The sequence below is a fragment of the Prinia subflava genome, chromosome 14 (assembly GCF_021018805.1).
Source record: "Prinia subflava isolate CZ2003 ecotype Zambia chromosome 14, Cam_Psub_1.2, whole genome shotgun sequence".
NCBI lineage: Eukaryota > Metazoa > Chordata > Aves > Passeriformes > Cisticolidae > Prinia > Prinia subflava.
In genome coordinates, this window is record NC_086260.1 from 18,568,057 (window position 1) to 18,584,433 (window position 16,377).

At 48.0% G+C, this 16,377-nt stretch overlaps 2 protein-coding genes across 3 annotated transcripts in view; both read left to right on the forward strand.

Moving 5' to 3' along the window:
* Positions 1 to 1,623: 1,623 nt before the first annotated feature.
* LOC134558292 (glutathione peroxidase 1-like) lies at positions 1,624 to 2,726 on the forward strand. The gene is made up of 2 exons (XM_063411983.1): positions 1,624 to 2,019; positions 2,132 to 2,726. The coding sequence occupies exons 1-2, from the start codon at positions 1,639 to 1,641 to the stop codon at positions 2,480 to 2,482; spliced, it is 732 nt and encodes a 243-aa protein (XP_063268053.1). The 5' UTR covers positions 1,624 to 1,638; the 3' UTR covers positions 2,483 to 2,726.
* Positions 2,727 to 7,115: 4,389 nt separating this feature from the next.
* The window catches only part of USP4 (ubiquitin specific peptidase 4), a 32,716-nt gene continuing 23,454 nt past the window's right edge, over positions 7,116 to 16,377 (forward strand). The window contains exons 1-6 of one of the 2 annotated variants that reach the window (XM_063411209.1): positions 7,116 to 7,301; positions 7,424 to 7,581; positions 7,824 to 7,954; positions 11,427 to 11,553; positions 13,254 to 13,399; positions 13,598 to 13,659. In XM_063411209.1, coding sequence (XP_063267279.1) covers positions 7,195 to 7,301; positions 7,424 to 7,581; positions 7,824 to 7,954; positions 11,427 to 11,553; positions 13,254 to 13,399; positions 13,598 to 13,659 — 731 coding nt within the window. In that variant the 5' untranslated portion in view covers positions 7,116 to 7,194. The remainder of the gene's footprint in view (positions 7,302 to 7,423; positions 7,582 to 7,823; positions 7,955 to 11,426; positions 11,554 to 13,253; positions 13,400 to 13,597; positions 13,660 to 16,377) is intronic. The other variant, XM_063411207.1, reaches the window with a different exon arrangement.

Here is a 16,377-nt window from a genome sequence, read left to right on the forward strand (position 1 = left end):
ACAGAATCTGTCCAGGCACAGGCCATAGCTCTGAGCCAACAAGGAAGTTCATTCCGTGCCCTTAAAACTTGCACATGAAGGCAGGGAAAGCCCATACCCTAACCTAAAGCTTCTCTGGAAAGGGCAGAGCCCCAGAAGTAAATTCCCTTACTTCAGAGTAATTCCCCGGGACCAGACAGAGGAGTGAAGGTGCCAGTCTGAGGTCAACAATGGCAGCAGAGATGTGGCCCCACCCTAGAGGTCACCCTGAAGGGAAATTCCTCTCCTTCAGGAACTGTGGCTGGCTGTGCCCAGGGGTGGGTGAGGAGGAGTCGGCTGTAACCGTCAGTTTATTCAAGAGCAAACATGCATCACGTGCCTCTGCTCATCAGCCGTTTTCCAGCACTAATCTCTCTCAGGACACTTGACATGGCTCCTGCCATCACTGCTGCAACACAGTGCAGTTCCCCAAAGCTGCAAGATAATCAGGAAAGCCCCCAGAACTTGCCCCTGCTGGGAACTGGAATAGTTGGCACTGGGGCAGGTGCCAAAGAGTGGCTCAAAGCAACCCCCCAGATCCTGCAGTCACCTGGGCACCCAGACCAGAGAGGCAGCATTATGTGGTGCCTGTTAGTGACAGCTGGCATTTCGTGACAAGTCCCTGCTCCCAAGCATGAAAGAGCAGACAGCAAGAAGGAGGGGCTGAGTGCATCCCCCGCACAGGGGCCCAGGCTGCCTTGGCTGGGGGCCAGGGCTGATAAGCAGCTGTCTGACCTTGGGCTGTTGTGAATGGAGCTCACTTGGCGCAGATGCTGGCAGGAGCCTCAGCAGGGGCTCCCTGCTTCCCCCTGGGAGCTGCACTGGAGATGAGGCCCTAGCTCTTTGTTCCTGCCAGAATGTGCTGCTCCATAGTCCCTGTTGGTCCAACCCATGGACGTGGACTCGAGGCCTGACCCTGACCTGCCTCTTCACAGGGTGCTCTGGAGGAGGGCAGAGGTTATAAAGACCTGTGGAGGGACAGCCGGGCCACTTGCTTAGTGTGAGCACGAGAAACAGCCCAGTTCACTTAGGGCTGCCTTGAATCTGTGGGGAACAGAGCAGTCAATACTGCATGATGTAACACTCCTGCAAACAGACTGAAGCAGTTGGGCAAGAGATGGAAAAGTCAAGGATGAGGAAAAGCAACCCCTGAGGTTGAAGAAGAAGGCTACTTCTCTTTGTCTAGTGAGCATATACCAAACTATAACACGGTGTGTAGACTTCACCAAGCCTCTAAGAGGTGGAAAAATTATAGAGTCTGAGGAAGGGAATTTGTTGCCCCTCTTTCTTGTGCCCCTCTCGTTCCTCTTTCTGAAGGTGTTTCTCTCCCTGAACTGTCCATGCTTGGTGACAGTGATGTCCTCGGAGAATGCTGCAGCCTTGGTGCCACAGTGTGCCACAAGGAAGGCTGGAACTCCTGGGACCACTCTGTGTTTTAGTGCTTTTCCACGGCGTTTCCGAGGGTCGGTGATACTTTCATGTTAGCCGTGAGTTTGAGAACGACCGCGCTGTGCACATTTCACTGATCAAAGCCCGAGCTTTGTCCGGGAGGCGCGAGCGGGCCGGGCGGGGGGCGCTGCCGGGCGGGCCGGGCGGGGGGTGATGCCCAGGCGGGGCCCGATGCCCGGGCGGGGCAGCGCTCGGGAGCGGCCGGCGCAGGCTCAGGGCGGGGTCGGAGGCGGCTCCTGGCGGGACGGGGCGGGCGGAGAGCGGCCGCGGCGGGAGCGGAGCCGTTCCCCGGCAGTGCGCGGCATGGCGGCGGCAGCAGGCGGGCGTGCGGCGGGGCTGGCGGGGCTGGCGGGCCTGTCGGCGCGGCCCCTGGGCGCGGCGGAGCCGCTGTCGCTGGGCTCGCTGCGGGGCAAGGTGCTGCTGGTGGCCAATGTGGCGTCGCTCTGAGGCACGACCACGCGCGACTTCCTGCAGCTCAACGAGCTGCAGCAGCGCTACGGCCCCCGCGGGCTCCAGGTCCTCGGCTTCCCCTGCAACCAGTTCGGTCACCAGGTAAGGCGGGCGGCGGGCCCGGGGAGCGGGGCCGCGGAGCGGGGAGGAACCGCCCGCCCCGGCCGGGCTCTCACGGGCCGTGCTCGGGGTGGGTTTACCTTTGTTTCCTTAGGAAAACTGTACCAACGATGAGATCCTTCCCATGCTCGAGCACGTTCGTCCTGGCAACGGGTACAAGCCCAATTTCCTAATGTTCGAGAAGTGCGAGGTGAACGGGAAGAATGCACACCCCCTCTTCACCTTCCTGAAAGAGGCGCTGCCCTTCCCGCACGATGACCCCTCCTCGCTGATGACCAACCCGCAGTACATCATCTGGTCCCCGGTCTGCCGCAATGATATCTCCTGGAACTTCGAGAAGTTCCTCATTGGCCCCGACGGCGTGCCCTTCAAACGCTACAGCCGGAGTTTCGAAACCATCAAGATCCAGGACGACATTGAGTTGCTTCTGCAGAAGGTTGCCTAGAAAGTTCTCTGCCCTTTCCCCTTGCTGCGCACCTGTCTGCTTTTCTTGCAGAGAGCTGTTGCTCTGGCAGAAATCCCAATGTCTTGTGTAGGTTTTGCTTATGATGGTGCATCTTCCAAATCCTTGAAGTGTGCTTGATGTTTTCAAAAGTTACATGAGAATGTTTGGGAAATTATGCCAGGTCAAGCAGCTGTGAGTCTCAGTAGTTTACTGTGATTCTCTAAATAAAAAGATGTGTACTTTCTTTAAGGCTGTGGCTTGATAAATCTGGGTGAGTTGGGTGAAAACACGGTGGATCTGTTACCTGTTCATCAGCCTGTGCTCACAGGGGCAGACTTGGAGCACTCCGTGCAGTCAGGCTGAACTAAACCGAGGGCATGAGCTCTGCAGGCTGTGAATCAGTAGCGTGTCCTGCCCCACGTGTAACAAGCCTGGCAGAGCGGGAGGGCAGCAAGGAGCAGACAGACCTTGCCCCACTGCTCCCGGCACCTCCCTTAAGGCTTCCCTGCAGAGGGAGCACGCTGGCACATGGCCAGGAGGTGACTTTACACTGGCTGATGAATTCCCAGTGTGGCTACCAGCAATAGGCCGCAACAGGCTAATAAGTGCTGGGGTAGGGAGATGAGCGATCCTGCAGCCTGGGGAGACCTAGACCAGGAGCAGGACCCATTGTCCCTCCCCTTGTCCCAGAACCACTGCCCCCTCACTGGCTGTATCCCATTTTGTATCAGTGGTGGCCCAACACAGATCCTCACAGGCTTGCCCCGTCCTCCATGAGACCTGAAGCACCTTTGTGCATTCCCAGCACCTCATGATGCAGGGAATCATGTACCAAACCAGTTTGTTCATGTTCCCAGTGCAATACCACCTCATTCAACCACTTGGCCTACAAAAACTATGCCTTGCCTCAGAATGTCCTTGTTTCCCTTTGGGCACAGGAATTGTATATGACAATCCCAAGTGCAGATGTTCCAGGAAATATTTCCTTTTTCTTTTCACTTCTTTCCTAACAGTTTTTTGACTCTTGCCAACCATGGAGCTGAGAAGTACTTAATGAGAAGTTGCTACAATTGTACTCAGTGATCTTAGAGGTCTTTCCCAATCTTAATGATTCTATGATTCAGTAACAATTCTGACATATTGGCCCTGCTCAGCAATCCTGGTTTTGCAGGCTGCTGCTAAACAGCTGGAATTATGATTGGTTTCCCGTGGGAAATCAAATTTGGCACATCAGCTTGTGACAAATTTCACCTGCCATCCTTCTGCCCAGTAGCTCAACTCCTTCTACAGGAAAATTTTCACTCCGTAAATTGCTCCGTGAGCACATTTTCATTACAAGCCACTCTTCACAAGGTCTTGTAGCACTGAGTATAAACTTGGTGTGGGACTGAGGAATCCTGACCCAGACTAGAAACTTGGGCTCTCCAAGGGAAGGCACAACACTTTCAAGCATTAGTGCACTGTTCTCGTAATAAAAACACTCAGGATTTGAGGGCTTGGTGAGGTTTTGTTCTTGTTTGTAGCTTTTCACTTCACAAATTCACAATTGCTTTGTTACTGTACCTATATCCAAGGATCCCTCAAGGTTGAGGAGAGACTGAGTAAATCCTCCAACCAGCACCACCCTGCTTGCTGCTACCCCTGAGTCATTGAGCTTTGAACTCAGATTGCACAATCCTTGTCGGGCTATTTCTTAAATCCCAGAACAGCTTCATAGAAAAAAACAGGATGTTTTCAGCAGCTATTTAAGCTTTGCAGCAGATGATGCATGGTGTATTTTTTCAGTTCTACTTCCGTAATTTAATGCAGGATGTCGAAATAGGTGGAGAGTACACCAGATCATGAGCAGCAGAAACTCAGGGCACTGAAAAATCTTTCTCAAAGTGAGCTGTGGCACTTCCTCGTCTCTAACTCACCAAACCTGAGCCGTTTGAGTGGGGCCTGCTCTCTGTTCCTAACCAGCCTCTGGCTCTCATCAAGGCCCACAACTACAGGGAGCAGACCCCAACACCTGCTGCAGTTCCAGCCTGCCAAAAAGGGTCTCTTGCTGAGCCTGCTGGTCAGAGAGGCACCTTTCTTGCACTGTGCTTATTCTGTGCCTATGGCCAAAGAAATTATTTACCTTCTGACTGCTGGGGCCGTGCTAGCAGAAAAACAAAGCGACAGCTCCAGAACAGCTCCAGCAGTGCCAGAAGCAGTACAGTGATGTGATTCCAGGACAAAAATGAGCCATGCCAGCAGGGAAATGAACAATCCCAGTGTAAGCACACCTACAGGAACTCTGCAGTGTGGGTGAAAGCTGCCCAGCCTTGCTATTCCCGGTCTCGTTTCAGCATTCCCTGGAGCAGCTGGCTCTGGTGTCCATTGGGTTGTGGCACAGAGGGCACTGGCTGGAGCCCTCTGGCAGTGACAGGGAGAGTGGAGCATGGTCCCCACACAGGATCTCACACACAAACCTTGGCTGGTGTCATGATGAGAGGAGGTGAACATTTCACCACAGCTGCTGGCAGCAGCTCTGTACTGAGGGGAGGCACGAAGAATCCCAGGCAATTCCTCAGGGATTATAAACCAGCCCAGTTCTATTTCTGTAATTTCTGTAATTCCAGAGAGAAACAAACTGACTCAGAGGGAAATCTTAAAATAGATACTACTTTAGCACAATTGGTTGTTTCTGTGGCTTGAGGATGTTGTCCTTTCAACATCTCCTGTCTGTCACATATACACTCCTACATTACACTTTAATTGCAAACACTTAGTCCCTCTGTTAGAGTTCCTGCTTTTCCATGCTTCTGCATATCAAAGTTTCACATATTCTCTCCTTCCTAGAAAGTGTTTGTCCCCTACTTATCCCCCCTCCCAGTGATTTATTTCTCCCCCGCCCCTTTAGTTGCTGATAGTTGCTGCCAACTTCTTAAATCCTTAAACAAGTTCAAATATTTGAAGCTGTCAGGAGTGTTTACTAGTTCCAAGAAAAATTACCCTTCCTGGTCCTTTCTCCCTCTCTCAGATTCCCTGGTGTTCTGCTCACCAAACCCTAGTCTCCCTGCTGTAATCCTGGCTGATGAGATATGGTATTCAGAAGTGTCTACTCAACAGAAGTGCCATCAGCTTGAGCCTGAGACCTTTCTTACTCAGCTTGTACAAGGTTTCTGCTGTTTAAATTCCCTTTCTCCTCGGCAGCTTTCAGGCACTGTATTTGATCGTAAGGCTGGCTGGGAACACCTGCCTCCAGTCCTCCAGTACCTGAGGGTACTTTGCTGCTGTCAGTGCCCCTTTCACACCCATTGGGATGAGCTGGAGATCAGGGCAGAAGTCAATGGCTGAAAGTGCTTGAGGAGACAGGAGAACACAGACACCTCTGTCTACAGTGAAACTGGCACAATGCAATTTTCTTGCACTGAATCAGAAAGGCCTGAATTAAACCATTTAATTGTTTTCCACACTTTCTATGAGGAGTCAGTAATTCATTAGCAGAGTGAGGTCAGCCACACAAACAGTATCTCAGAATAGCTGACTCATTTTGAAAACACACCCAGCCTTGCCATAATAGGGTGTGTTAGACCCGAAGGGGCCCCGCCCTCTGAGAAAAACTGAAGTAACAACACTCAACTCTTACTGGAAGGAGAAAATGCTCCTTTCAGTGTTAAGTGAATGACTTGCCCTGCTGTCAGGAACATAAAAGGCTTTTATCACGTTACACACCCTGGTTGCTGCAGCAGTGCCAGGCTGGCAGAGGCCACCTGCCCATGGTGCTGCCAGAATGCTCCTGGCACAGACAGTCACAGCACTCCCACATCACCTTTGCCTTTCTTTTCACATAAGGTAAAGGGATTTCTTTGGTGCATCCGTTTAAGGCAGATTTTTTGAATTCTTCCTAAGACCTCCCCTTCTCAAGGACAGGCTCCCTAAATAGCACAGGACACGCTACTCGAGGGATCAATGCCGGAATCTCCTGGAGCAGTTCTCTCCTGAGACAATACCCAAACTCCTGAGCGCTCACACACACCAAGTGTCCCATTTATTCCCACAACAATTCGGAGTCCAATGCCCTCACCAGTGGACTCCACGTGCGAAAATGAAGTGCCTAAAACTGAAACCACAGTCCAACCAAATAGCTCTGCCTCCTGTTTTGTCAGAGACTGCCCTGAGAGAGAGAAAAATAAAATCTATGAAGAACTAAAGCTTTCAGCTTGGGTTCAATCTTTAGGTTCGCCATAATACAGGGAGGAGAATCTTGGTGAGAAAGTGAAGTGCACGGTGTCCGGAGCCCAGAGCAGTGGGTTGGCAGCAGCCACCCTGAGCAGGTTTGGGGAAGGCTGGGCTGGTGCTGCTGCAGAGGCAGAACGGAGCAGAGTGTTTGCAGAAGTGTTTTTATCTGAGGACTTAAAGAGGCCGGCCCGGGAGCCCTCTCGACCACGAAGCCCCCTCGGGGACGACGTCCAACCCCGCGGGGGGAAAGTGCTCCTGCTCCCGGAGCTCTCCCTGCAGCCTCCGTAAGGACACTCAACACGGCAGGTAAAACCCCACCCGCCCCAAGTACCCTCACGGCTGCCGCCGCAAGATGGCGGCCGCCGCCATAGCGCGCGCGGCCCCGCCCACCTCACGCGGAGCGCGCGCGGGCGGGGCGGGTCCTTCCCACTCGCCCAGCGCGTGCCCGCCCGCGCGCTCGCGCGCGCTCCGACCTCCGCCCGCGCCGGGTCTCGCGCACGGACATGGCGGCGGCCTCGGCTGGCGGGGAGCGGGCCCAGCCGGACCCGGCGGAGCAGCGGGCAGAGCTGGGGCCGCTCCTGGCCACGGCCCTCCGGCCCGGCGAGTCCTGGTGAGCACACCCGCGCCTCCCCTCCCTCCCCGTCCCCCTCCCATGCGGGCGGCGGGGCCTTCGAGCCGGGCCGGGCCGCGCCGCCGCTGAGGGGCCGCGCCGGGCGGTGCCGTGTGTTGCAGGTACCTGGTGGAGAGCCGGTGGTTCAAACAGTGGAAGAAGTATGTGGGCTTCGACAACTGGGACATGTTCGGCGCCGGCGATCCCAACCTCTTCCCGGGCCCCGTCGACAACGCGGGCCTGTTCCCGGGGCCCATCGACAACTCGGGCCTGTTCGGCGGTGAGTGCTGCGGGGCCGGGCTCGGGCTCGGGCTCGGCCGGGGAACTTCCTCGCGCCGCTTTCGCTTTCGAAGCGAGCCTGGGGAGGGCACGCGGCCGCAGCGCCCTGTTCCTGAGGGGACCGGCCGGGCGCTGCTCCCCCGGAGTGCCGGTGTTTCTGGGTGTCCTGCCTGTACGTGTGTGGGTCTGGAGAAGAAAAGGTGCTGTTTGATGTTCTGCTCTCTGCCGTCTGTCCCCTTTTAGATCCAGAAACTCAGAGTTTAAAAGAACACCTCATTGATGAGCTGGATTACGTGCTGGTGCCTACCGAAGCCTGGAACAAGCTAGTAGCGTGGTATGGTTGCGTGGACGGGCAGCAGCCTATTGTGAGGAAAGTAAGTACAGCTGAAACAACTTTTCTGTCTCCTGGTTTCATCTTTTGATCTCCATCAAACTTAAGCAGTTTATTTTGCCAGATGTCAGCTAAGACAGGATTCTCAGCAGCTCTTTGGAGATAATAATGTGATGTCTTTTTCCTTGTCTGAGAGAACAACTTGCCTGTATTTCAGCCAAAATGCCTAAAGGTTTGGGGTCCTGAGTTGATGGTTTATTTGGGACAAGAACCCTGAACCTTGTTCAGGTTATGATTCTTTGGACTAGTACAGTGCTTTTATATTTCATGGAATAGTTTGTACTTTGTGAACAAGTGTAAGTTGTTGTCAAAGTTGTCTATCTTCCAGAATATAACGAGTCATTAGGTACAAATGGATTAGGGACTTCTTCTGGAGTGTAAGGTGATTCTTGATTTCTCTTCCAAAATTGTGTGACTCTAAAATCTTTATAAAGTGGTGGATATATAGTTTTGACCTGTAAGTCATATTTTTGGTTGACAAATGCAGTCATGTATGGATTCTGAGTATATAACCTGTTCTGGAAGGTGAAATTGGCAAGTGTTTTTGTTTGTGATTTTCTGGTTGTTGTGTTTTGTTTGTTTGTTTAGGGTTGGTGGTTTTTTTAATGTGTGTAGGTAAAGGGGGTTTTGTTTTTATTTTAGTCTTAGGCTATTGTACTGACTAAATTGAACAATGCCAGTCTGTGGAATTCATTAAAAGATAAATCACTACACCAAGTGTAGTGATACAATAAAATACAGTGATAAAATACAGCAAGTGTTGATATAATGTATGGAATTAACATCACTTATGTCTGAGCAGCATTACCTTGTAAGTAAGGGTTACTCCAAGGTGTGCAAGACCTAGGAAAGTGTGGCACCAGAAGGGGAGCAGGATCAGGAAGTGCTGATCAGTGGTGCTGGAATGTTGTCATTCAGTGTGGGCTAGAAAGTGCATGTAGTAAGAAATTCTGATGTCCTCAGGACTGGTGAGGGAACCCAGGATCACCAGATGACCTCAGGTTCACTCGGCTGACTGGACAGAACTCACATGGAAGCAGAACTAGGAGAGGAGAAAATAATTATAGCATGTAAAGGAGATGTGCTTTTAGAGAAACATGTAACATCTTGAGGAATTGCAAGTCTGTGCTGAGAGGGAGAACTGGTACTGTTACTGATCAGTGCCTCTGCAAGTGAGGAAGCTTTTCCTTTGTGAGCTGGGTGATTGCTTTCACAAAACCTGGCATGTTATTGCACACTCCCTTTTCTGAAAAATTTGGAGGTTGACAAGAGATTTGGGAGCTATGGGGAAACACTTGTGCTTAACTGCATGAGCCTTCTTTTGTTTTGGTATCTGATGATGCTTTCAGTGATGCAGTGACCAGGGGGGCAGGGCTCAGAGCTTGTGCTGGTTTACAGACCTGACATGCCAGGTTACTCTGAATCTAGTTAAGAGTAAATTTTTTAAAGTTTTGAATTGCTATGAAACAGTCTCTGTTATTAACTCGGTAACTGAAGGGGGTTTTTATATTTAAGAAGATGCTAAAATACAGCAGAATAGTGGGTTTGTAGGATGTAACAGGTTCTTACAGTGGGTCCGTGAGACACAGAAGCTGCACTGCTGCACCTAAGTTGAATGTGGGCAGGATCTGGTAACAGTATTCCCCAGATAGCATTAAAAGTCAAGCACTTAAACTTGTGGTTCTTAAATGCTTTAAGACTTTTCCTAAAGATGGATCAACTGTAATTCATACATTTAAATATCCATAAAAGTAGTGATTTTCAGGCATCTTTATGGGTTTAAAAGATATTTCTTCCATCTCTGTATTTGATTATCAGAATCAAGTACAGGAGGATTAGGCTAGATTTGTGGTTCAGGTTTCTCTTGATAGTCTCAGACCATATTTTTGGGCAGTCATCTGTAGAGTCCCACTGGAAGGTGTATTAATGTGCTTCCTCAGTGGCTGAGTTGTGCTGAGATTGCTGTCCAGTGGCATGACCTGAATTGTACTTTGGCAGAGAACGAGGAGGCTGCTCAGATGTGGTTTAAAAGACATCTGCAGGTGATTAGAGACTCCATTCCTCCATCCTCATGGACACAATGATCTGATCAGGAGCTTCTTTTCCTTAGGAACTCAGGAAAGAGTTCTTTTCATTTCTGAATATGGCTCTTACTTGTTTTTAACTACAGAATACTGGAGAACAGGAAGTCATGTTTAGTTATATTTATTCTGAAAAATAAATGGAAAACTTTTGACTTGGTTTCTTTTCTTTTTTAAAAAGAAGTCTCTGTAAACAGGGAGCTTTACTTTCTGTTGTAATAGCAAAGTACTGAAGATCTTTCTGAATGTGTTTGTTAATTATTTACCTTTAAAGCACCTTGCATATCTAATACAACCTTCTAAATGCAACAGTCCTCAGAAGATGGAAGCAATTACTGGAATTGTCACTGTAGGTGACAGCTGTCTAGGTCTTCTTTGTTTCTTTCCAAAGCTGCATAGTTTTTTCTGTAAAGTGTTAGGTGTGGATCGTAGCAAGTCTGGTGTCACATGAATAGAATGGAGTATTTCAGTTAGAAAGGACTTAATCATCTGGTCCAACTGCCTGGCCAGATCAGGTCTGACTGAATGTTACAGCAAACTAAGGGCATTGTCCAAATGGCTCTCACTGTTACTCTTAAAAATTATACCAGCTTTTTCAATGAAATATGGTCTCAGTTTCAGAGGCTTTGCTGCTGCCAAGCATTCTGGAGGGCGTTGAGGTGTGGGGTTTTCTTTTTTTTCTTACTCCTTCTGTTACATTGCAGTTGTCTCATAACTGGCCTGTGAAATGTGCCTTTCTTTTTGGCACAATGTGTTTTATGGTGAAGAATGAAGTCCAGTTTTAGGGAAGCTGTTTTAAAAATATGCTGGAAGCTACTGGCATGAGTAAGTGTACCTATTGGAATATTCTCTCAAATGCAAAATTGATAGAAAAGTACTCTAAAATAAAGCAGTGTCATCAAAACAACTTCAGAGGTACTTCTCTGTTCTTGCTAGGAGAGAGTAATGAGGCAGATTCTGTGTACCATGCAGAAAAATAATGCTTTGGTTTGCTCTCTTCTAATTGAAGATATTTTGCTTCAGTGTTCTAACCTGGTCTCCTTTTTTTCAGAAAACTTAGCCAAAAGCTAGAGACAAAAGATAATTTTCTTCTAGAATGCTTTGTGTTATCGAGTATTTTTCTTGAGGAGTTGGCTGTCACTGTCAGTTCAGTGTGATGATGGACCTCTGGAACTTTGCACTGTGGAAGGAAGGCACTGGATTTCCAAACCAAACAAAACCCCAAACAAGCTGGTGACTGAATCTAGGAGCGAGCCAGTGTTCAGTTTGTGGCTTGGCTCTCAGTACTCCAAAAGGCTCACAGTATTTACAGCTGTGTGCTTCAGAGGGCTGCTCAGTATTGCAGCTTTGTGTTGCTGTGTTCCTTGTGTGCAGGTGGTGGAGTACGGGCTCTTTGTGAAGCACTATAAGGTTGAGGTTTATCTCTTGGAGCTGAAGCTGTGTGAGAGCAGCGATCCCGACAATGTCATCAGCTGCCACTTCAGCAAGGCAGATACTGTTGGTAAGTAGTTCTCTGATGGGTGAAGCTGTGCTCTGAGGCTGTCTCAAGAGATAATCTGTGCCCTCCAGAACCTCCGGACTGGAGCAAATCTGACTTTACTCTCTCTCTTATTGCTGTATTTTTCTCATGTAAAAGTGCTGAATGTCAGCTGTCCTGTATGTACATCACTAAACTGAAGAAAGCATCTGTCATGGTTTGACACTGGCCAAATCCCAGGCACCCACAAAACCTGCTCACTCACCCTCCCCTGCCACAGCAGAGAGGAGAAAAAAATGAACCAAGGCTTCATAAGTTAAGGACCAGGAAAAAACACTTCTAGGGGAAAGCAGGCTCAACTTAGAGGTATAAAGTGAGTTTATTACTAACAGAACCAGAGGAGAATAATGAGAAGTAAAAACAAGCCCTTAAAAATACCTTTTCTTCCCCCAGCCCCTCACTCCTTCCCATGAGAGCACAAGGAGACAGGGCATGGGGCTTTTGCTCAATTCATCACCCAAGTTCTTCTTCCACTGCTCAGGAAGAGGAGTCCTTCCCCTCTGAGACCGTGGGGTCCCTCCCATGGGTGACAGTTCTCTGGGAACTTCCCCAGTGTGGTTCCAATCTCACATGCAGCAGTCCTCCCAAAACTGCTGTGATGTGGGTTTCTCTTCCCACGGGGTGCAGTTCTCCAAGGACAGGCTGCTTCAGCCTGGGAGCAGAGCCCCTTCTCTCCACCGTGTCTCCCACTGGATCACAGCCTCCTCCAGGCATCCACCTGCTCCAGCCTGGGCAATTCCCCACGGGCTGTGGGTGGATCTCTGCATCCCCATGGATCCCCAGGGGCTGTGGGTGGATCTCTGTAATCCCCCGTGGATCCCCAGGGGCTGTGGGTGGATCTCTGTATTCCCTGTGGATCCCCACAGGCTGTGGGTGGATCTCTGCATCCCCCGTGGATCCCCAGGGGCTGTGGGTGGATCTCTGTATCCCCCGTGTATCCCCACAGGCTGTGGGTGGATCTCTGCATCCCCCGTGGATCCCCAGGGGCTGCAGGAGCACAGCAGGCCCCTTCACCACGGCCTGCAGAGGAATCTCAGCTCTGGTGCCTGGAGCAGCTCCTCCCCTCTTTCTCCACTGACCTTGTTGTCTCTGTGTTGTTTCCCTCACATGTTCTCACCTCCTCCTCTTCTCTGACTAGGAAAAAACTGCAGTTTGTTTTGATTTTCTTCTTAAATCTGTTATCACAGAGGTGTTACCACTCTCTCTAACTGTCCCAGCGTTGGCCAGCAGCGTGTCCATCTTCAGAGCCATCAGGGATTGATTGGCTCTGCTGGACATGGTGAAAGCTTCCAGCAGCTCCTCACAGGAGCCACCACTGTGGCCCCCCTGCTGCCAAAAACCAGGCTGTGCAAAATCAACACAGCATCTTTGTGGGCAACTCTGTTTTTAGATGAAGAGAAGTTGGCCTTTGGGCAGTAAGTTCTCAAAGTGTTCTGTGTGTAATTTGAGGGCTTGACGTGACTGAGAACAGAAATTTTTCTTTCTTTCAGACTTAATATTAGACAAACTATATGAGCAATTTTTTTTCCATAAGGTGTTTTCTACTTAAGGGATAAGGGATCTTGAAGGATAAGTGATGTACCTCCTTGCTGAATGAATGTCTTAGTGTTTTTTCAAAAGCACTCATGTTTTAGGAATTTCAGTGTTTTCTTTCTCGTGAACAGCTACCATCGAGAAAGAAATGAGAAAACTATTCAGTATCCCACCTGAGAAGGAAACCAGGCTATGGAACAGGTATATGAGCAACACTTATGAGCAGCTCAGCAAGCTGGACAGCACAGTGCAAGATGCAGGGCTCTATCAGGGTCAGGTAAGGGGCATAAATTTTTCTCTCTCTCTTTTTTTTTTTTTTTTTTTTTTTTGTTTAATGTAGTGCTTTTGCTGATGTGTATTTTTTTTCACTTGCTTTTATGTACTTTGAGCAAACATTGACAATGGGATTTGCTAATGCTTTTGCAATATTTGTAACAGACTTGCAGTTACCTTTATTACCTGCACTCTCTTTCAGGTTGTTTTAATAGAAGTGAAAAATGAAGATGGCACGTGGCCTGGACAGCATTGCCTGGCAAAGTAAGCAAGCATGTTCTAAAGGTTTCTGTTATTTTGTGCAGCTTGTTTGCTAAGCTTTAGTGAACACATGTTCTCTGTGAAAGCCTAGTTATCACTGGCTGTTGTGGCTTGCTTTTTTTTGGTTATTTTGAAGGAGAGAAAATCTCAAATATAAATATTCTTCAGTGGTTCTGCTGCTTGTTTTGTTTCTTAGCAAGAGTGTGTTTTAAAGCCTGTTTCAAACAGGTTGTATGCGAATTAAATAGTTTAGGGTTTCTGTAGTGCTTAGGAGACAAAAGTGCTATTTGTGTTGAACTAGTCTGCTTGAAAAGCTACCTCTGCACACTGCACAGTGAAACAAATAATCTGTCCTTTGCTGTTGTAGAACAGAAAGGATCTTGGAGTGTATTTCCAAACCTGCCAGTAGCGAATGCTCAGAGTTCTGGTGGTTCCCCCTTAGGAAGGGTATGGAAACAGCTGACCCCCTTCTGCCACAAGAGACAATTACAGAAGCTTGTAAATATGACACAGATTCTCTCAGTGCTGTCTGATTTAGAGAAGAGATGGGTAATTGCAGGGCTTGGTGATACACTATGTGTATAGAGTGAATGGTGTAGAATGGAAATTGCTTGCAGTGATAAGGAACTGCTCTTATCAAGTCCTGTTACAGAAGGTAGAATTTGATGACTTTCCCTGTCTGATGCCTACTGGGTTCCATCCCAGGGGCCATCAGACTTGATATTGATAAAGAAAATGCTTTTCTGTACAATACAGTTAACTTACAGAACTTGATGCCAAGTGATGTCATCTGAAATCAAGATAAACTAGTGTAAAACTTGAAGAGTTGATCAGATAGGTCAGTGAAACCTATTTTGAAGCAGTACTTTGAGAGATCATACTGTGTAAATGAATCAGGAGAATGCCCATGGGATTACAGTGAAGTTTCTGTAGGAGTGTCATGTGAAAAGCAACTAAACATTCATATCATATACCTGGTTGACAGTATGGCAGAGGCAGCTGTCCAAGACCAGGTCATAACCTTTTGTTTCCACAGGAGGCAAAGCTAAAAAGGAGCTGTGTAGCTTTCTCAGGCCTTAGAGTAGTCCTTTGTCAGCAGCTAATCTGATATGTAAAGGCTTTGATATAACGTCTAGTGATAGATAAATGAAAGTGGTTATTGGTATGTAGATTAGTATTTTCTAATGACAAAAATATTTCCTTATTATAGTGTCAAACTTGTGAAGTTTACTTGATGCTGATAATGGTGACTGAAGGAATTGTATTAAGTGATGCAAGGATTATTTGTTCTTTTGTACTTTGTCTTGTGCTTCATCCTATCACAGCAAGCTTTTGCTTCAGTGCTCTATTTCTCAGCTCCAGAAAACATCTGGGAAACTTAGTATTTGGAGGGTTTTTTTCTGAGCTGCATCAGTTTATTACTGAAAGCTTATGAAGGAGTTTTCCCCAAATTTAGAGTTTTGATTACATAAACCAAACAGGATGTAAACCTCTCTGCTGTTGATAGAGAATTGGTGAGCACCTGCATCACTGCCGAGGTGCCAAAAGAGGTTCTGGAAGTCTGGGAGTTCATATCCCTCCTCCTCACAGAGCGTGTGTGCAAAGTGACTGTGGGGTGAGTGGTTCTGTGTCACCAGGATTTTTCCCCACTGTTTGGTGCTTGTCAGAGGCACTGGCCCCCTGCCAGAGGAAATAGCTTTTCCACAGGTTTGGCAGCTGCCCTTGTGTTTCCCCAGCCATCAATCTGGCTGACATTTTACAGGAAAAATGCTCTAAAACTCTACAGCAGTTCTTGGGTGGTATATTCAGCCTGTGCTTGGCTACTACTGTTTGTTAATTTGCTCCTCTCTAAAGAACAAAATATTTTTTCTTACTGTGGTTTGAAACTGCTTTTACTTCTACACAAAGTTTCAGAAGAGAGACTGGATTATACTTATTCTAGGAATTTCAAAATTAGAGGCATACTTTGTTTCTGAAGGGAGATTATTATATCAACGACTTTGTGGAATTTAGTACTGTTAAACTGTTACTTACAAGACTCCCAAAATAAAGTCCTGAACTAGCAGAATTTCGCTTCAGCCCTAGCACACATTTTTTTTTATCCTGGATATTATTTTCTTAGCAAAAGCAAACAAGAAGTTGTGTTAGTTCTTTAAAAATAACACTTTTTTTCATCAGGTATTGTATTTGAAAACTGGAGTGAAGTTGTATTTAGTGTCTGCCTGGTCTGTCTCCCTTTTTAGTATACAGCAGTAAAATACGTTTTGGTTCTCTAGTTGGACGTAGTATTTTCCTGCTGTTTCCTCTTCTAGTTCCTCTGTTTTCTCATGGCACTGTGGGCTGACTCTGTAATTTCAGAGGACCTCTTCAGCAGCTGGGCTAAATATTTTGTGTGCAGATCTTTATTCCATGACTTTGAAGTGCTTGGGTTTGCAGCAGATGCCAGGCTTGCAGAGGAGCCCTGAGGCTGCAGCATAAGTTATGGAGGCTTTTGCTTGTAAGAACTTTCTGCATGAGCGTCTGTTAAGACCTCTGCTTTGTCAGTTGAGTAAAATCTCAGCTAATCTGGCTCTGACTAAAACTTTTTGTCACAAAATTACTACTTTATTTTTGGTTTTGTAAAGGAGGAGGACTGGCTCCTGGCTGTGCTCTGAAGGTGGCCTCAGTTGAATTGAAACACTTTTTCTATCTGTGTCTTTCAACCATTTGAAAGCCTTTTAC